This window comes from Nannobrachium achirus (assembly GCF_963921795.1).
Source record: "Nannobrachium achirus genome assembly, chromosome: 12".
NCBI lineage: Eukaryota > Metazoa > Chordata > Actinopteri > Myctophiformes > Myctophidae > Nannobrachium > Nannobrachium achirus.
The window spans coordinates 17486967-17505316 of record NC_137832.1 but is presented as its reverse complement, the minus strand read 5'-3'; the positions used below and the strand labels follow the sequence as shown (position 1 = coordinate 17505316).

The 18350-nt window shown below is 42.2% G+C and overlaps 1 protein-coding gene across 3 annotated transcripts in view; it reads left to right on the top strand.

Annotated features, from left to right (window-relative positions):
• Positions 1-8878, top strand: part of mtmr3 (myotubularin related protein 3) — a gene marked incomplete at its 3' end in the record, with an annotated part of 53376 nt that extends 44498 nt beyond the window's left edge. For 2 of the 3 annotated variants that reach the window (XM_080737851.1, XM_080737852.1), the window contains exons 18-20: positions 1285-1395; positions 3265-3353; positions 8704-8878. In XM_080737851.1, the coding sequence (XP_080593977.1) occupies positions 1285-1395; positions 3265-3353; positions 8704-8878 (375 nt within the window). The remainder of the gene's footprint in view (positions 1-1284; positions 1396-3264; positions 3354-8703) is intronic. The other variant, XM_080737853.1, reaches the window with a different exon arrangement.
• Positions 8879-18350: the final 9472 nt, after the last annotated feature.

Here is an 18350-nt window from a genome sequence, read left to right as displayed (position 1 = left end):
AGCATGCCTGTCTGCAAAGTGTCACAACACTGTATTTTCCAAATTCTGAAGTAAGGCACTATGTAATCCTACATCTGACTGAGGCTTAGTGAATGGTTTGGCATGTTGGAATTGGGCTTTGTGAGGTAACTTCAGGTTTAATCCTGACGTTTCAGGATTATGGCTGTGTTTCACTAGTTACTGGGGTAGTGGGGTACACTGCTTTCTATGTTTGACATAATAAACTGACCAAGCAGTGCTCTTGGATAATGGCATCACCAATCGTAGAACAACACCACAACATAACACGTGAAATAAGATATAAAGCCTAGCAACAGTGTTGCAGTTAGCAGTTACAGACATGACATGAGGGTATTCATTGATTATATCCGTGGAATAATTCACAGGAATGGTCATTGCGGCATTTAGGGGCCAAAATGTCCAGTCACTGTGTGTGTACAGTATGAAACTATGAATCTAGAAGAGCTCACATTTTAGGAGCATAGTTATGTCTCTCCCTCTGCGTGGACGTTTAATTACATCAATTTCTGAATCCCACCCACATATCTGAGAACGGAGGTGTTGTTTTTCACCCCAGCAAAGTGTACAGTATAGCCACAGGACTAGACATTACATTATTTCTGATAGTGCTGCACTGTTCGGTGATTTGTTTAATATGCCTGTCAGCATGGTCATCTAAGCATGTATATAATATGACTATAGCAGTGGAACGTGGAACAACACTTTGGTGTCGTGTTTTCTTCTCATGTGGGACTGGTTGAATCAATGACTTAGTTTTGTGCGTGAAATGATATTGTTGGCAATGACCACATGTGTCATTTCCAGAGAGGAAAGAACTAATGAAATGTGAGGGGGAAGGTCTGCTTTGATCAGCGTGTTGTGTATGTCTCTTGTACACTACAAGAACTGTTGGATGATCCTTAAACAATATTGCCCTTGTTCTTTGGGTTAGGGTTAGTATTAGGGATGTTAATCGACGCAATATTTGCGAATCGACGCGTCAAGCTAGATAACGAAAAGATATCCAGGGTATGTGTTGAGCTAATTACTGTAGTACTGGCCTCAATGAATCACATCCAGTTTGCTGTTTACCCTCCAATGCTTGTAACTGAACTACAGTAAAGGCCCTTGTCCACAACATCCAATTACCTTTCTTTTTCTCTTTTTTAAACGAACACACTGTGACATGAAGAAAAAGACGACGTTGGCATTAATGCATTCCTGTGTTGTACTAGCCATCTATTTGATTCATTCTCTTAATGTAACTACTGTCCATCCTTGCAGACCTCAATGACGGACTCGGAGTACAACTCGGACCACAACTGTCTGTCTCGCTGCAGCACTGAGCTCTTCTCGGAGGCCAGCTGGGAGCAGGTGGACAAGCAGGACACTGAGGTAAAACCACCAGCTTAGAATGGGACTCTTCATATAGAGGCTATGCGCGTGACATCTCTGTTGCTGGAAGTTATGTGGGAACTAGGGCATTCACCAAATATTCCAATATTCGAATATCAAAGTCACTATTCGACGTTGTTCACCGAAGTCGAATATTCTTTTTTCTTTTTTTCTTTTTTTTTCAATGCCCCTTTTGGATGAATTTGTTAATGCTCTATACCAGGGGTTCTCAAACCTTTTTAGGCTGTGACTCCCAAAATAAATATATTTGAACTGAGGACCCCCACCCTGACAAGCACTCGGAATTGTAGGTATTACATTTAATGTGACTTACGCAGATAAATATTGTGAAAATAGCAGATCTACATGCTCACAACGCCTCGCAACGCGAGGCGTTGTGAGCATGTAGATCGGCTATTTTCACAATGTTCGCCTCTTGCTTACTTTAATATTTGACAGTTTGGCCAGTCCTGTCGAATATTCGACTATTCGAATACTTTGAGGTCGAATAATTCGAATACTAAAAATCACTATTCGTGAATGACCTAGTGGGAACAACTACTGAGTGGCAAAAAAAACTAATTTCTGCCATTGACAGCCCATACATCCAAACAAAAAAGTCCTATCTGATTGTGTTAAACAAAGTTAAACTCACCAACATTGCGGCTGTACTGAAAGCTTGAATTATCCTCTTTCTATCTGCAAAGTTTTTGTTTCATAAAAATCTACCATAGACATGTTATGAGCCACTTTCTGTCAAGACATTCTGTGCAGGGGATTATTTTTCCAAGTGTCAGAGTTTGGAAGCGCTCATTTTCAACAACACAACATCCTGCTGCCTCCTGCATTATGTGCAATTAGAAACAGGTGGTATGCAGGACCGTTGAGTGATTTGCAACTAGCACGTCCAAACTCCAAAGCTCCATAGAGACACACAGGCGCCTACAAATTCACGCCCCCTATTGTGATAGCGGCCCCACTTCGGGTAAGGAAGAACGGTGTACTGCAGCTGCGAATGCAATCCCAATGAGATGCATCGTGAAATATCATAATTTCAGTGGTGAATTTGTAGGCGCCCGTGTGTCTATGCTGCTCAATGTTTTGCCACTCAGTCTAGATTAGGGGGCGGGTCCCAGTGAACGTTTCAAAGCAATGGGGGTGTTTGTTTTTTGAGACAAGCCACTGGCTAAAAGTCATCTCTAAATGTTTGGGTTCTGGGTGGGAGGTGGTGCAGTTGCTGGATGCTTCCCACAGAAGCTGCACACGCTAAAACATGTATGCAGTTTTAGAGACCACAAGTTGCTTTGGATGAAAGGTCACCTGATGCCACGCCACACACGACAATATTTTGTGATTATGTAACAGGCCATTGCCTAACTCAAATTAAAGGAAGCATTCTTTACTGCCAAAGCCTTGTCGCTTGGCCTATCCCTATAGTCCCAAGTCCATCCAAGAATGTCAGCGGATGGTTGTAGCCTGGTGACCCACATAGTAGGGGGGACTGCCCATAAGTCCGAAGGTTCATTAGTCTGAAGGTTCATTAGTCCGAATTTAGTTAGGGTTACTGAGGTTAATGTTAGTGTTAGAGTTAGAGTTAGGCATAGTATTCTTAACAAATTCGGACTAATGAACCTTCGGACCAATGCATTCCAGGGACTCTTGTGGGTTCCTTTAGGGGGGGTCTGAATTGACCCATACAAGTCTGTAACTCTGACAGTGCACAAATGGAACCAAATGAACCCTGACGGGTTCATTTGGTTCCATTTGTACACCGTCAGAGTTAAGGGGAGACATTTGAAATTTGAAAGTTTGAGAAACACTTGCAGTAGATCAGTAGGGTGTAAACTGAGCTTTGGCTGCGTGTTGCAGGTCACCCGCTGGTACCCGGACCATTTGGCAGCCCACTGCTATGGCTGTGAGAGTAGGTTCTGGCTCGCCGCCAGGAAGCATCACTGCAGGTAACCGCAGGGCTCCTATCGGCCTAGCTGCAGCTCAGAGCATCCTTATCACTATCAATGGCTGCCTGTTCCTTTTTTTAATGTTTTAACCCATTTAGAATGGGTACACATTATAGTGTATCATTATTTTATGCTTTAACTATTGAAAAATAGCAGATATACAAGCTTGTAGATCTGCTATTTTTGAAAAATCGTGAAAATTAGAATTTTGACCCGATTCTATAAGTGTCTTCTGAATCCTTCTAAGGTTTTTTGAAAAACCCTATGTTTCTATGTCAGCAATCTGGCCAGCCATCGTCAAAGAAAAGGTCCTTTTCACTTAACTGGAGCTCAGTTAGTCTGTTCTTGAGAGACTACTATGTCAGTGGTTCTCTAACCTTTTCATGTGAAGGACCCCCAAAATGATATGTATTTGGCCACGGACCCCCATCTCAAAATATTTAGTTCCAGGGACCACCCAGAAGCAAAATTTGAGTTACAAACGTTCCCTTTAAAAATACACATATTCAAAGATTTGCACTCATTTTCATGACTTTAAAAAAAATAGCAGATCTACAAGCTCGCAGCGCGGCACTCAGTGCCGCGCTGTGAGCTTGTATATCTGCTATTTTTCACTGGTTAAAGCGTTCAATAATTCTAGGCCTAAATGGGTTAAGAACATTTCATATGTTCAAGTTCGTTGTTTTTTTTGTCCTCGTTTTCCTGGATTTCCATGAGTGTCTTTTGTTATTGTTTTGTTTTATATTGTGTCCTCGTGTTTTTAAGACTAAATGGCAATGGGTTTTGTCATTGTATCACGTCAGGCCACTTCTGTCAAAGTACATCGTCATTGCATTTATTTGGGTACTTGGAAGTGTGCATGATTAAGACATGAATATAGTGCTCTTTACTTTCAGTCAGGTGACATTTGCATTCCCTTATTGTCGCTGTTTATTTAGTCTTCTTCGAGGTGAGGTGTGTCAGTTAATCATTTACTGATAGAAGTTGTACTGTAGTAACCTTCATCGTGGGTGTTCACTTGTATACACTTTTGGCCCTATGTGTACTTTAGACTCGCTTGTTTACAATCATTTGTGTGTCAGCACAACTTGGTTGACACAGTTTCGTACGGTCTTAAAAACTTTAACTGGACGAAATTACAATACATTATTGCAATGGAACCCTTGCTGGATTTTGTCGTGCTGTCTTTGAGATTTCAACTAACCAGCATTTCATAATTGGAATTGTTGAATTCCAATTATTTCCTCAATTCCTAAAGATTTTTTAGAAAGCAGGCTGTTTTAAGTGTGCAGTAACAGTCCAGCATTGCCCCTCCCAACTTTTGATTATCCTATGTGTGAAATTTCAGCTCGGTAGAAAGCATTCTGTGCTTAATAAAAGCTGGCATAGCAAGAAAATGGGCGATAGCAGAGGCGACCACGTATTTCCCGGTGAACCTGTGCGCAACGGTGGGGGCGTGGGAGTGTGGGGAACACACACCACTGACTATTGCCGATGATGGAGAGGTTATAATATAGCTTTATGTATTGAGAGGCACTCTTGACGATTTCGTAAGAGACTCGTCGCCAATTGCAAGATTAGACTAAGGATTTATATTAGTCTGTGTTATTGTTTACAACCATAATTATTCACTTGTGGCAAGATCGCAGTTCCACTAGTTTTACTAGTAGGCCAGTGTAGGCCTAGAAGCCTTTTCCATTTAATGATTTCCTTTATCCTCATCTAATCTTGCGCTAATGCACACAACTGTTTTCACCAGGTTTTAAGGCCTAGTAGGCTTCTCAGAAGTTAATTTAACGTTTTCCCTTTAATGATTTTCCTTTATTGTCATCTCGCGCTAATGCACACAACTGTTTTCGCCAGGTTTAAGGTCTTATTTTAGTTGCTTCTCATAAGCTCGTGACCCTCCTTGCCCATCGGCCCCCACCGCTGTGCTTAGGTTCACCGGGAAATACGTGGTCGTATAGCAGAGTAAGGGACGAGGCAGAGTGTTCAGTGTGTGTGTGTGTGTGTGGTGGTGGTGTGGGCCACTCTGATAGCTGCTCTTATCCATTCTCTACCCCTCTCCTCTACAGTGGCAGGGAGCCTGTCCAGGAGGTCTGGTGAGATCCGGCTCCCCTGTCCCTCCCTCCCTTCCCCCTGTCATTCCCCCCTTGCCCCCCAAACCCTGCATCACGACACATGTTTGTTTGACACACCCTCCCACCCCGGTCATAACCCCAGGGTTCCCACGGTCATGAAATTCCTGAAAATATTTTGAAATTAGAAAAAAAGACAATCAGTACTGGAAAATATTTGTAATTGATCAAGGGTCCTGGAAGGTCCTGGAAAAAATAGCTATGCATTGTCTTTGGTTATTGATTTTGTTAATACCTCTGAAATGACAAATTAAACATTGGCCAAATTGTCAAATGTCAGAGGCAGAAATTGTGAAAATAGCCGATCTACATGCTCACAGCGCCTTGGCGTTGTGAGCATGTAGATCGGCTATTTTCACAATAAAACCGTGTTATACAAAATTCCTCAACTCTTAGTGCTCGTCAGGGTGCCGGGGTCCCCAGTTCAAATATGATTTCGGGGGTCACGGCCTGAAAAGGTTGAGAACCTGTCTTTGGGCACTGTGCATAGGAGTAAGTGACTCGTTATTGAGTTGAATTATTGTTATATAGTCCTGGAAATTGGGTTAAATATTCTGGAAAAGTTTTGGAAATGAATTGGTAAAAATGTGTGGGAACCCTGTTAACCCTCCCTGTCCCCAGCCCACCCCTCCAACTGCTCCCCCACGCTGCAGCTGGTTGCCCTCCACTCTGCTTTAGTTGGCAGCTCTGTGCATTTGACGAGATGCATGTGCGTGTAATTGGAGTGTGAGAAGAAGTTCAGGGCCAGAATATTGTCGTTCAAGCAGTGTATAAATGGCCCTGGACGTCCTGACAGCAGTGGTGTTGCTGTCGTCGTTGGGTTTTTGCTCGGATGGTTGAGGCCTTTTTCCTGTTACCTCCTTTTAATTTTTTTGATGTTTGTTTGTTTTTTTGTTTTCATGTCAATGACATAAGCGTTAGGCCATGTTGTAAATTCAGGGCTAATGGGTGCAATTCTCCAAAATGAAAATTGAACTCAACTATTGACTGTCGCAATTTAGAAATCACAAGAGGGCATGCCGTAATTCCCAAATGACTTACTAAATGGGTGGGTGTAGTGCGTCTACAGCAGGGGTTTTCAAAGTGGGTGACGGGGCACCTTGGGGTGCCGCGACGGCAGTCCAGGGGTGCCGCGAGATAATTTGATAATATTCGGAATTTATTTGGACACTTGAAAAAAAAATATTTAGTATCATTTTAAACTTTAAGTACAGTTATTTTCAGTCAGTTCTAACCAAAATGGCTATTATCTCAACGTTTTCCTCGCAACATAATCACTAAAATATCGTCACTGTCGGGCAGAAACCTTGTATTTCCAAGTTACAAGACCGTCACACAAAACTAGTGAAAACAGCCGATCTACAAGCACACAACGCCTCGCGATGTTGTGTGCTTGTAGATCGGTTGTAGATCGATTTAGTATGATAAATACAAAACGAACGGTTTCCACCCGACAATGACGATATGCTATAAATATAAGATGCTGGGAGTGAAAATTATAATGTAGGGGTGCCTCGGATTAAAACAAATATTTATGGGGTGCCCTGAGACAAAAAAGTTTGGGAACCTCTGGTCTACAGTATATGTGTATCGATCCGTTTTTCAGTAAACACCATATTGCAGGCTTATCCCTCACCCACAGCTCTCCCTGTATATAGCACGTCCTCAGCAGCACCCCACCCTCCCACAGACACTCTGGCAGCATGCTGCCCCTAGGCTTAGACGCAGTCCTTAATGCATATCATCTCACACCAGCACTGCATGTTACTGGAGGCCACCCAGTGAGTCAACTTGTTGCTGAACACAGGCCGAAACATGAATTGCAGGGCGAATTAGATGCATATACTATTTTATAGAGCAGGGTTCCCCAATTAGTTTTCCCCAAGGGCCGAATTATGTCTAGGGTACCAAGCCGAGGGCCACAACATTGCAGGGGGGCGACGGTGGCGTTCCCGCTACTCCAGCGACAGTTTTCGTCGTTGTCGGGTGAAAATCTTGTACGTCCAAAACCGTTCGCTTTAAATTTATCATTTAAAAAATGATTTAAACTAGTGAAAACAGCCGATCTACAAGCACACAACGTGTGTGCTTGTAGATCTGCTGTTTTCACTACTTTTGTGCGACGGCCTTGTATGATTTGCAAAAGAACGTAAAAATTTGGAGATACGAGATTTCCACCCGACAACGACGATATACTAGTGTTTTTGCTGCTTTTATACCACCATTATTACTGGGGTTGGTGTGGGCCAGACAGTAGCCGCCCGCGGGCCGCCTATTGGGGAACCCTGTTATAGAATCTAATTATATATTTATATATAGAGAGATGTTTATTCATTTATTTTATTTTGTATATATTTATACTGAGGGGCCAGATTTGTAATGAGCAATTTCCTCAGGAAAGTACAGGCAAGTGAAGTGGCCGCGGTGTGTGTGTGTGTGTGTGTGTTTAAATGTATGTGCGTGTGTAGCATGGCCTTTTCTTCTTAAGCTGAGCATGGTTGTTAGAAACTCAACAAAGCTTCCAGTGCGATTTGTCTTCCTGTCCACTGTTCTTCATTGTTCTTAGACATTTGCACAGCTAAGACCACTGATGTTAATCTAGCACAGTGTTCCTCAACCACTGTGCCTGGGGACCTTTGGTGTGCCAACTGAGAAAGGTCAAGTGTGCCCCTTGAAACTGCTTGAAAGCCAGTATTGTATTTATCATTTTAAAAATGATTTAAACTAGTGAAAACAGCCGATCTACAAGCACACAACGCCTCGCACCGCGAGGCGTTGTGTGCTTGTAGATCTGCAGTTTTCACTACTGTTGTGAGACAGCCTTGTATGATGAAGCAGGGCTTTACTTTGCGAAGGAAGGTACAAATTTGAAACTTGGAGATACAAGGTTTCTTCCCGACAGTGACGATATTTACACCCCCCGTATTATGTTGATGTGCCCATGGATTCTTGGGAAATAAAGTGTGCCCATGCAGAAAAAAGGTTGAGAAACACTGATCTAGCACACACTATTAGCGGAAGTGAAAATCACACAGTCAACTTGAACAGTGAACACAATCTTTGTGCTACATAAAAAATAAAAAAAAAGATGTACAAAACCAAACCACAATGTTTTATCACCACCTAGCCACTCAGTGGTTTCATACCCATCTTTGAAACCCAACTGCAGTTGACCCCATCTTGTCTCCCCCACCCCCCCTCCTCCCACGCAGGAACTGCGGTAACGTGTTCTGTGCCAGCTGTTGTGACCAGAAAATCCCCGTGCCAAGCCAGCAGCTGTTTGAGCCCAGCCGCGTGTGTAAGACCTGCTACGGCGGCCTCCAGCTGAAACCAGCTCACACATTGGACCTGGAGCTGGAGAAGCCCATCACAGCCAGCTCCAACTAGGGGGGGAGGGGGTGCTGGGGGGCACAGGGGTGGGCCCTCCAGCCTCCCAACAGAACACACTAGGCACACTGCTGGAGAGCTGTGGACTCCACACTAGAATGTCCCCATGTACTTTTTGTGTGCGTGTTTTGCTCTGCTGCAGAGTAATGGATTTTTCATGTAAATAATACCTGACGGCTGGAGGAGCTGAATCGACGTGTATGGCCAGACGCTGAGCACTTTTCGAATGGTGGGGTATATGCACCGGAACCAACTGGGCTAACAGGTGTGTGGTGGTGTGAGAGAACGCACACGCACAAAGCCGCGCACGTGGAGGATTGCTGGCAGTGTTGGACTGCACTGTAACACCGGGAATGACGGGAGTGAGAATGGGACTTCCTAGTTTTCTTTTTGCCGGGGAGGCGCGAGGAGGGGGGGGGGGTTTGTTCATCTGAAACACAACACAACACACACACACACATACACACACACACACACACACACACACATACACCAACAACAGCAACATCCAGAATGCTCAAGAAAATCATCCGAATTTTCCACCGTCAACTTTTTGGACAGTGTGAGATGAAGAGAATGTGAAAACTAGGGCTGGGAAATATACGAGTATACTGTAGATATTATATCTATATTGTGATCTGGGATATTGGATGTCTAACCCTAACCCTATTTTATACTGAAATAGACCGTGTGCAAGCAAGCTCACAACACCATAGCGTTATTCAGTATACAGTATTTTCTGGACTATAAGGCGCACCTGACTATAAGGCGCACTGTCAATGAATGGTCTATTTTCAAACTGTTTTCATATATAAGGCGCACCTGACTATAAGGCGCACATAATAGACGCTACCGTTGCGTTATGCATCAAACAGATGGAGCTGTGCTAAAGGGAATGTCAATGTCAATGAATGATCCATATATAAGGCGCACTGGACTATAAGGCGCACTGTAGTTTTTTGAGAAAATTAAAGGCTTTTAAGTGCGCCTTATAGTCCGGAAAATACGGTATGGTATTTATGGCAGGCGTTGTGAGCACAAATTCTAGTTGTAATATCAATTTAACAAATAAATTGATATCATCATAACAAAGTATAGTCGCAATATCGATTTCGAGGTATTTCTTCAAGAATATTGTTATATTTGATTTTATCCATATTGCCCAGCCCTAGTGAAAACACAATTGTGTCCTGGCACCAAAAAGACAACCTCTCAGCATTAGAACTGTGTAGCTTCTCTGTACATTTTGACAGGGCTGCTTACCAATAATTATGTTGGAGGAAACCTAAATGTTTCAGAGCAAGGCACCGTGGACTAAATCCCAACTTGAAGATGTGCACTTAATGTTTTGACACAGTTTGCGTACTATTCTGTAAATTTGAGTTGTATTTACGGCCTATTGCGATTCAGCCCACCGCGTCATAATTGGATAGTTGTGGATAGTTATTTTATAGTTTCTCCCCCCTCCCTTTTCACTTGATTGGTTTACCTGATTGGGTTGCTGATAAGGTTTTGTATTTTTTTTAAACCTGATTTGTAATGATCACTAACCAAATAGCTTTGGGATATTCAGTATTTTAGTTACACTTATTTTCAGTTGGCAAGGGCCTTGTTAGGATATTATGATAATAATAATAATACTATTTATAGAGCACTTATCGAAACCTCTCATGTAAAGTGCCTTACATAAGAAGGTTCAGCCAGACCCCAACCCCTTTACTTGCATTACCCAGCCCCATTGACTTGCATTACAAAATTAAAGTAAAATATTTCAAAAACTATACAAAATTAAAGTAAAATATTTCAAAAACTATAAAACATGTGGAACATGTTTGGGGCACTAAAGTTGGCCTACTGGCAAGTGCACAAGACATTTCACACTGATCAGTCCTGCGGTGGTCGAGATTAGCCCTGGAAACAAGACTACAGAGACATTTCTAAATGCTTGCTTCTTACCCGAGCCATTCTGTCTTGAAGCAGTTGCGCTCATATTCTTTTCTGTTGCCACCCTAAGAATGGTAAATAAGCTAGCATGGTTTCCACTGATGCATACTTGGGCATTAACGACTTGTGATTTTTGCAAGTCGACTCGACTCAGTGAAAAGTTGAGTTGAAGTCGACTTTATCGTTTGATGACGTCATCACATCACACACGACCCCCCAATTATTTTGGGGATCCCCAGATGATTATCTTAATGTGAAACATTGTTTTCTCACTCAACTGTAAACAAACGTAAAGTTTTAAGTGTATAGAGGGTATCTTCACATTTCTAAAGTGACAATTTAAGGAGTTTTTAATACCTCTAAAATTGCAAATTAAACATGGTCCAAATTATCAAATATAGAGGCAGAAATTGTGAAAATAGCCGATCTACATGCTCACAACGCCTCGCATTCACAATAGAAAGTTCTCTTTTTTTTCAACTTCGACTTTAGACTTTCTCTGGTGGGATTCGACTTGTGTAACGAAGTCGACTGAGTCGACTTGTCGACTTTTTCGTTAATGCCCTAATGCATACCAGCATTGCTAACAAAGCCAAGCCATGGCACAACTAGACCGCTATGAAAAGAAGGTTTACTTTAGTTTTTTCGATTATGACAATATTTGTCACTATATTGTAGCCGTAGACCACCGACCAGCCTACATCTCCCTTCCCCTCCATTAAAAAGAAAAAGCTTGACCCATGTTTTTAAAAAGAAAAATCCTGACCATGTTTTTAATAATACGTGGGGCCTGGTTAGTGATCAGTACTAAAGGTTTCTATAAAATCATGCACCTTTTCCCACTCAAGCAGCTACTCGGAGACGGTGAATTAATAATCCACGGGTTCCATTCTGTCCCGACACTCTTGATGAGCTAGAGGTGGGTTCCGCTGCCAGACACAGGCTGTGTAATCTCTCCCGTTTACCCTGCCTTCATGCCCTTCAACCACCTTTTTTTCTCTTTTTTTTTTCTTTCTTTTTTTACCTACAGTACCTTACCCAGCAGGCACTGGGCGAGCGGTGCAGGTGAACAGCTCACATTGGTCAAATCGTTTTCATCAGAGTTGAAATCAGAGGTGAAGTGATGGTTGAATTGTGATCACAGGAGCACCCATTTTTGTTTCTACTAATAATGTAGAGGAAATTTATTTTAAACCTCCTTTTTTCATCATTGATTAGAAAGACAAGATGCACATCGTAATGATAATGGCAAAAACCTTAACCACTTAAACCCTCTATACTACGCAAAACAATACTTTAGTTGACTCGTTCGGCTCTGTGCTTGGTCCACTCCCCCCCCCCACCACCACATCTCTTCGCTGAAAATAGCCGGTCTACAAGCTTGCAGCACGGTGCGTTGTGAGATTGTAGATTGGCTATATTTTCTGCAAATGTTCCCCCCCAGAACAGGGAATGCTAGGGTTCAAGTGGTTAAACAAAATAAATTCTGTTTTACATTCTCTCAACCATGACCTCATTCGTGATATCCAGCTTGAATGACGGATTGACCACGACACTGAGATGTAGAACTTGAGCAGGGTGGGGAAATTCTAGCTAGCTGCTTGCCAAATACTGGTAAATCCTGACTGGTGGCAGGAATGTTTTGTCTGCTAGTCACTTTACAACTCTCATTCTCTATTCCGAATATAATGAGTTGGCGGATAAAAGGAAAAATGTGTTGAAAAGGGTAGTTCTCCCTGTTCCTGGATATGAGAAGAACTAGTGATTAATAAAAAAAACAGAAAAGGTGCTCTTGGCTTGTAAAGCCTGATTTATGCTTCGGGGACAAACATAACATATTGTCAGTTGAAAATATGTTGTATTTCTTTTGTCTACTCTTCTTCTCCACATGAAAACCAGACTACCCAACTTCACATATACAGATACACCCCCACCCTGCCTGATGGCCATTCAATGACCTCTTCGCACACACCCTTTTTTTTTTGTAAAATAAATGAATGAATGAAATAATATATTCAGATACGTATATAACATTTAAGAGAAAACAAATGTATAGAATCTTTGATAGTGGCTCACTAAATTTAGTCACCAAAAAAGTTGTTCTTATTATTTTTTTTATTTCTGTCTTGTTTTTCTTTTGTTAATTGCAGAAAGAAATACCTGTCGACGACGACGGGAAATGTTCTTTTTTCTTAAATAGAGGAGCAGGGTGACCTGTATTGATGCTGCAGTGTGTTTTTTTCCTTTCAAATGCGATCTTTTTCTTTATTTATTTGAATTTCATTGGGTTTTACTCTTGAATTGCTGTTTAGTTTTTTTGTCTTTTCAAATGCAGACAATTCAATTGCCAGAAGATAATCTGTGTTTTTTTCAGTTGTGGATCTGCAGGGGCCGCAAGAAAAGAGATGCGTCTGATCAGTGGCTAACAGTTTACCCTTTTCGTTTCGCTGTGATCTTTTAAGGCCAGCTCTCACCACGGTGTATTCACTGGCAGTCAGAGTTAATTCGTGGTTGGAATCAGATGATCAGGGTTCCCACGGTCATGAAATTCCTGGAAATATTTTGAAATTAGAAAAACATTTTTCCAGTACTGGAAAAGTTTTGGAATTGATCAAGGGTCCTGGAAGGTCTTGGACAAAGTAGCTATGCATTGTCTTTGGTTATTGATTTTGTTAATACCTCTGAAATGACAAATTAAACATTGGCCAAATTGTCAAATATCAGAGGCAGAAATTGTGAAAATAGCCGATCTACATGCTCACAACGTTGTGAGCATGTAGATTGGCTATTTTCACAATAAAACCGTGTTATAAAAAATTCCTCAACTCAATTCAAATATGATTATTTCGGGGGTCACGGCCTGAAAAGGTTGAGAACCACTGGCATACACTACTTGTCTTTGGGCATTGCGCATAGGAATAAGCGACTCGTTATTGAGCTGAATTATTGTTATATAGTCCTTGAAATCGGGTTAAATATTCTGGAAAAGTTTTGGAAATTAATTGGTAAAGATTTGTGGGAACCCTGGATGATCCACACACAGGCCTGAAATTGTCAAGACAGCTGGTGTTAGTACAATTCCACCTAGCTTGGACTTCAATTCCAAGTGTGGCCACCCAGAGATATGGCAAAGTCTTTACAATCAGATTTCAGCGTCACAGTGAAATGACAAGCGTAACCATGTCAAATAAGTCATAATGCCTATGCACTGAGAGAATGGTGGTCCAAAACAAGAAACCCGAACCCAAATTAAGTTCCTAAACACACAGACCATTACTCCACACGAATACATGCACAAACACTACCTCTCTCTACCTTGTATACCAGTTATTACCAACTTTGGCCCTAGAGATTCCCTAGTATTGCTGGTTTCAAATCCTACCAGAAGGAGGTTAATTGCATTCAAATGTCGGGTTTAACTACTGATTACACAGCGAGACTCACATGAACTGTCTGGTGGATGGAAAATGAGCAGTACTCGGGGAGCTCAATAATCAGAGGTGGTGACCGTCGTATACACATTACACACACACACACACACACACACACACACACAAACATGGCCTCCTCCATACCCTCATTCATGCGCACACAAACAGCTTTTCAACTCATTTGTAGTCGAATGACTCTTTGCTTTACATCAAAAATGGCCTTTTGTTATTTGAATTTGTGTTTTTACAAGCAAATCAGCTGGAGCATTTAAGGTACAACACATGACTCTTAACTATGTTGAAGATGATCTTCTCATGACTGCCAATCTTTGAGTTCTAGTTATTATACTCGTCAAAGTAGAAAAGGGCCTACAGTTAGCTTATTCGTAGACCGACTCGGGCCAAATGGTATTTGCAAAAGGCTTGTTTTAACCTCCTGTGGTAGCTGGTATGGGTGGGGTTGTCCGATAGAATAATACACTGAGCCGCTGAAGTCGAGACAATCGCTGCAACCTATTTTGAAAGTTGAGTTGGTGTACCTTTGTGATTGACAACCTACCAGCAATGTCCTGAGGCGGCAAGCCCCACCCATCTTGTGTTTCCCGCACATTAAAACAAAAGCATCTCTTGCTGTTACTGCTTGACTTGAGCGTGGTCGTAGAATCTCAGTCGATCAGAGAGGTAGTCGGGGTTCTTAGGGATATCTCGCGCTAATCAGTCTAAAAGCGCAAATTTTTGCACAGATGTAGCTCAGGGCATGCTCTAATGATTTAGCTAGGGCGCCCGAGTCGGCGACCTTCGGGGTCGCCACAGTGGCCAAATCAAGTTGGGCTCCCATCGACTTTCTATACAGGAGGTAAATACCCAGAAAAACACTTTTTTTCTGTGTATTCAAATAGGATGTGAGGGGTCTAACTAGGGGTTTGTCCTAGGGGTTTGTCATGATGCTGAATCCATTGCAAGCATTTGTTTTGCACAAAAAACATTCCTTGGGCTAGAAATGGCCTCAGAAAACAATGCATGTATGGCTGAGCATTCATGTTAGTCGGAGGCCTTAGGGTTTTTTTTCTGGTGCTAATCAGTCTAAAAGCGCCACACTTTGCACAGAGGTAGCAAGGGCATGCTCTAATGATTTAGCTAGGGCGCCCGAGTCGGCGACCTTCGGGGTCGCCACAGCTCCAGAAAACACCCACAGAACTCTGAAAAGTGATGACTCATCACTTTTCATCACTAAACCATCGTTTTCTGGGGCCATTTGTAGCCCAAGGAATGTTTTTTGTGCAAAACAAATGCTTGTAATGGATTCAGCATCATGACAAACCCCTAGTTAGACCCCTCACATCCTATTTGAATACACAGAAAAAAAGTGTTTTTCTGGGTATTTTCCTCTTGTATAGAAAGTCGATGGGAGCCCAACTTGATTTGGCTGCTGTGGCGATCCCGAAGGTCGCCGACTCGGGCGCCCTAGCAAAATCATTAGAGCATACCCTGGGCTACATCTGTGCAAAATTTCGCGCTTTTAGACTAATTAGCGCGAGATTACCATGTCATCTCCCTTAGGCCCCCGACTAAGGTGCACTGGGGTTGTGGTGAGCGTGTGGAGGTCAAAATGATTAGCTTGGACTGTTCATTTTCTCATTGCCATTCTGTCTAGTGTTCTGCTTGTGTATTTCAATCACGTGTAACTCCAGTGCGGTAGTACTTCATTCAACCCACCTAAAACAACACAGTGACATTTAACAAGTAATGTCTTTATCAGGATAACAAGAGTAAACATTACTTGTCGATATTTGCTTTTATCCCTTGTAGTGAATAAAGTACTACTGTCTCAAACATACAAGGCAACTGTGTGTGTATATATATTTTTTTTTACTATACAGCAATGCACTACACAGCTTCACGTCCTGTATGTTGTAGTCTCTTCATATCCCAACTAATAACTATAGGTTGCATCAGATCATATTCCCATGTTTCATACTGTACATACCATGATCTTCAAATTTGTCAGGCCTTTCTCATTTCTCAGAAACTTTGGTTCTGCAATGTTGCTTATAAAGGAGGGTATATAGTATAATTCCTAAGGCTGGGACTTTAACTGATTAATTGTGATTAATTAATTACAGAAAATTAACGCGATTAAAAAAAAAATACGCATTTTAGTTAGTTTTTGCACCACAGAACCTTCAGTTTCGGGCATACCGATCATAGCGATGCACTAACCAAGAAGAGACAACAAACGCAAAGGGAGAAGTAGCCGATCAGAGCGCTTTGCTTGGCCCAGTGGGTGTGAAATGTGAAATGTAGATTTCAAAAACTCACTCGTTGATTCACTCGTACAACAAAATGCTTCTCAGGTCAAATATCGATGTGCGTTTAAAATGCGATTAATTGCGATTACCCGTAATTGCCGGACTATAAGCTGCGTCTTTTTTCCCGTGTTTTGAACCCTGCGGCTTATACAACGGTGCGGCTTATATAGAGATTTTTACGGCTAACGGCCAGTTACCGTAATTGCTGGACTATAAGCCGCACCTGAATATAAGCCACACCAGCTAAATTTAGGGGAAAAAAATGAATGTTTACATATATAAGCCGCACCTGACTATAAGCCGCAGGTGTCCCTCCTGCTTCCCGCTAAGTGCCCTTGGTGGCTGTTAGCTGTATAAATCTATATATAAATCCTTGTTAACTCATACCCTGCCAAGCCCGAGGAACCCGAGAATTTTGGGATGTCCCTCCCTGCCACGCCCGAGGAACCCGAGAATGGCCGCCATTTTGAAAAAAAAAAAAAAAAAAAATCATTTTTTTTTTTTTTTTTTTTTTTTTTTTTGGACCCCAAAAACGTTAGTAGGCATGATAGCGATCGCGAAATTGCTTGTTTAACCCCCATACAACCCCCATACAACTCAGGTAGCAGACCTCCAAGCTCACAACAGTGTAAAACATAGTGGCTGCTATCTCATGAATGCCTGAACGGATTTCCATTCGGATTCTTTTGTTTGAAAGCTGTGAGCAATGTGGACACACGTGGTGCATTATCTAGGCATGGGTGTGCATGATCCGTGCACTATGAATTACATGGAAGTCTATGGAGACAGTTTGGCAGGATTGGAGTACGAAGGTATTGTTAAATGGCAGCAAATGAGTTAAAGACCATTGTAAAACTAACCAACTGGCCATTAGCTGTAACAATCTTTATATAAGCCGCACTGTTGTATAAGCCGCAGGGTTCAAAACATGGGAAAAAAGCCGCGGCTTATAGTCCGGCAATTACGGGTAGTTAGTTTTACAATGGTCTTTAACAAGGATTTATACATAGATTTTTACAGCTAACGGCCACCAGGGGTGCTCTAGCAGGAAGCAGGAAGGACACCTGCGGCTTACAGTCAGGTGCGGCTTATATATGTAAACATCAGTTTTTTGTTCTAAATGTGGCTGGTGCGGCTTATATTCAGGTGCGGCTTATAGTCCAGCAATTACGGTAATTAATCACAGAGCCTGTAATTAATTAGATTCAAAATTTTAATCGCATCCCAGCCATAATAATTTCATAACATGTTTTCATGCAATGTGCTTGGAGTCATTTATAACAGTAGTCATGCCCGCCCAGATCTTGAGGAATAATTGACTATTCCTTTATTTGCAGATTCACTGCTGCCTTTCTGCCCCAGGCTGAGTGTTTGAAGCCACAGGGAGTTTCACCCATTGCCACACATAGGTCTCAACATGAATTGTCTCCACCAGGCAGAAGATTGGAGTGAAACTGTGCACTCACGCCCTGGAGGCCAGAGCTGACCACATGCAAATCTGTGCACATAATCTTCTCTATAGTCATGTGATCAAGACAGATCTGTCCATTTTTACATATTCCATTCTGATTGGCTAAGATTGGCATCTAAAGTTTGCATGTCATTGCTATGACTTTGTCAACATTAAACCCTCACCTTCTACAGATTCCACTCACCTCTATAATGGCTGAATTCCGAACATTGCTGGCCCCAAAATAACCTACTACCTGGCCTGGCTGAGACCTGTCAGGCGATAAACTGGATTCTGCTGGTCAGTGGTCGGGTCGGCCAGCTGGCTGGCTGGAATGA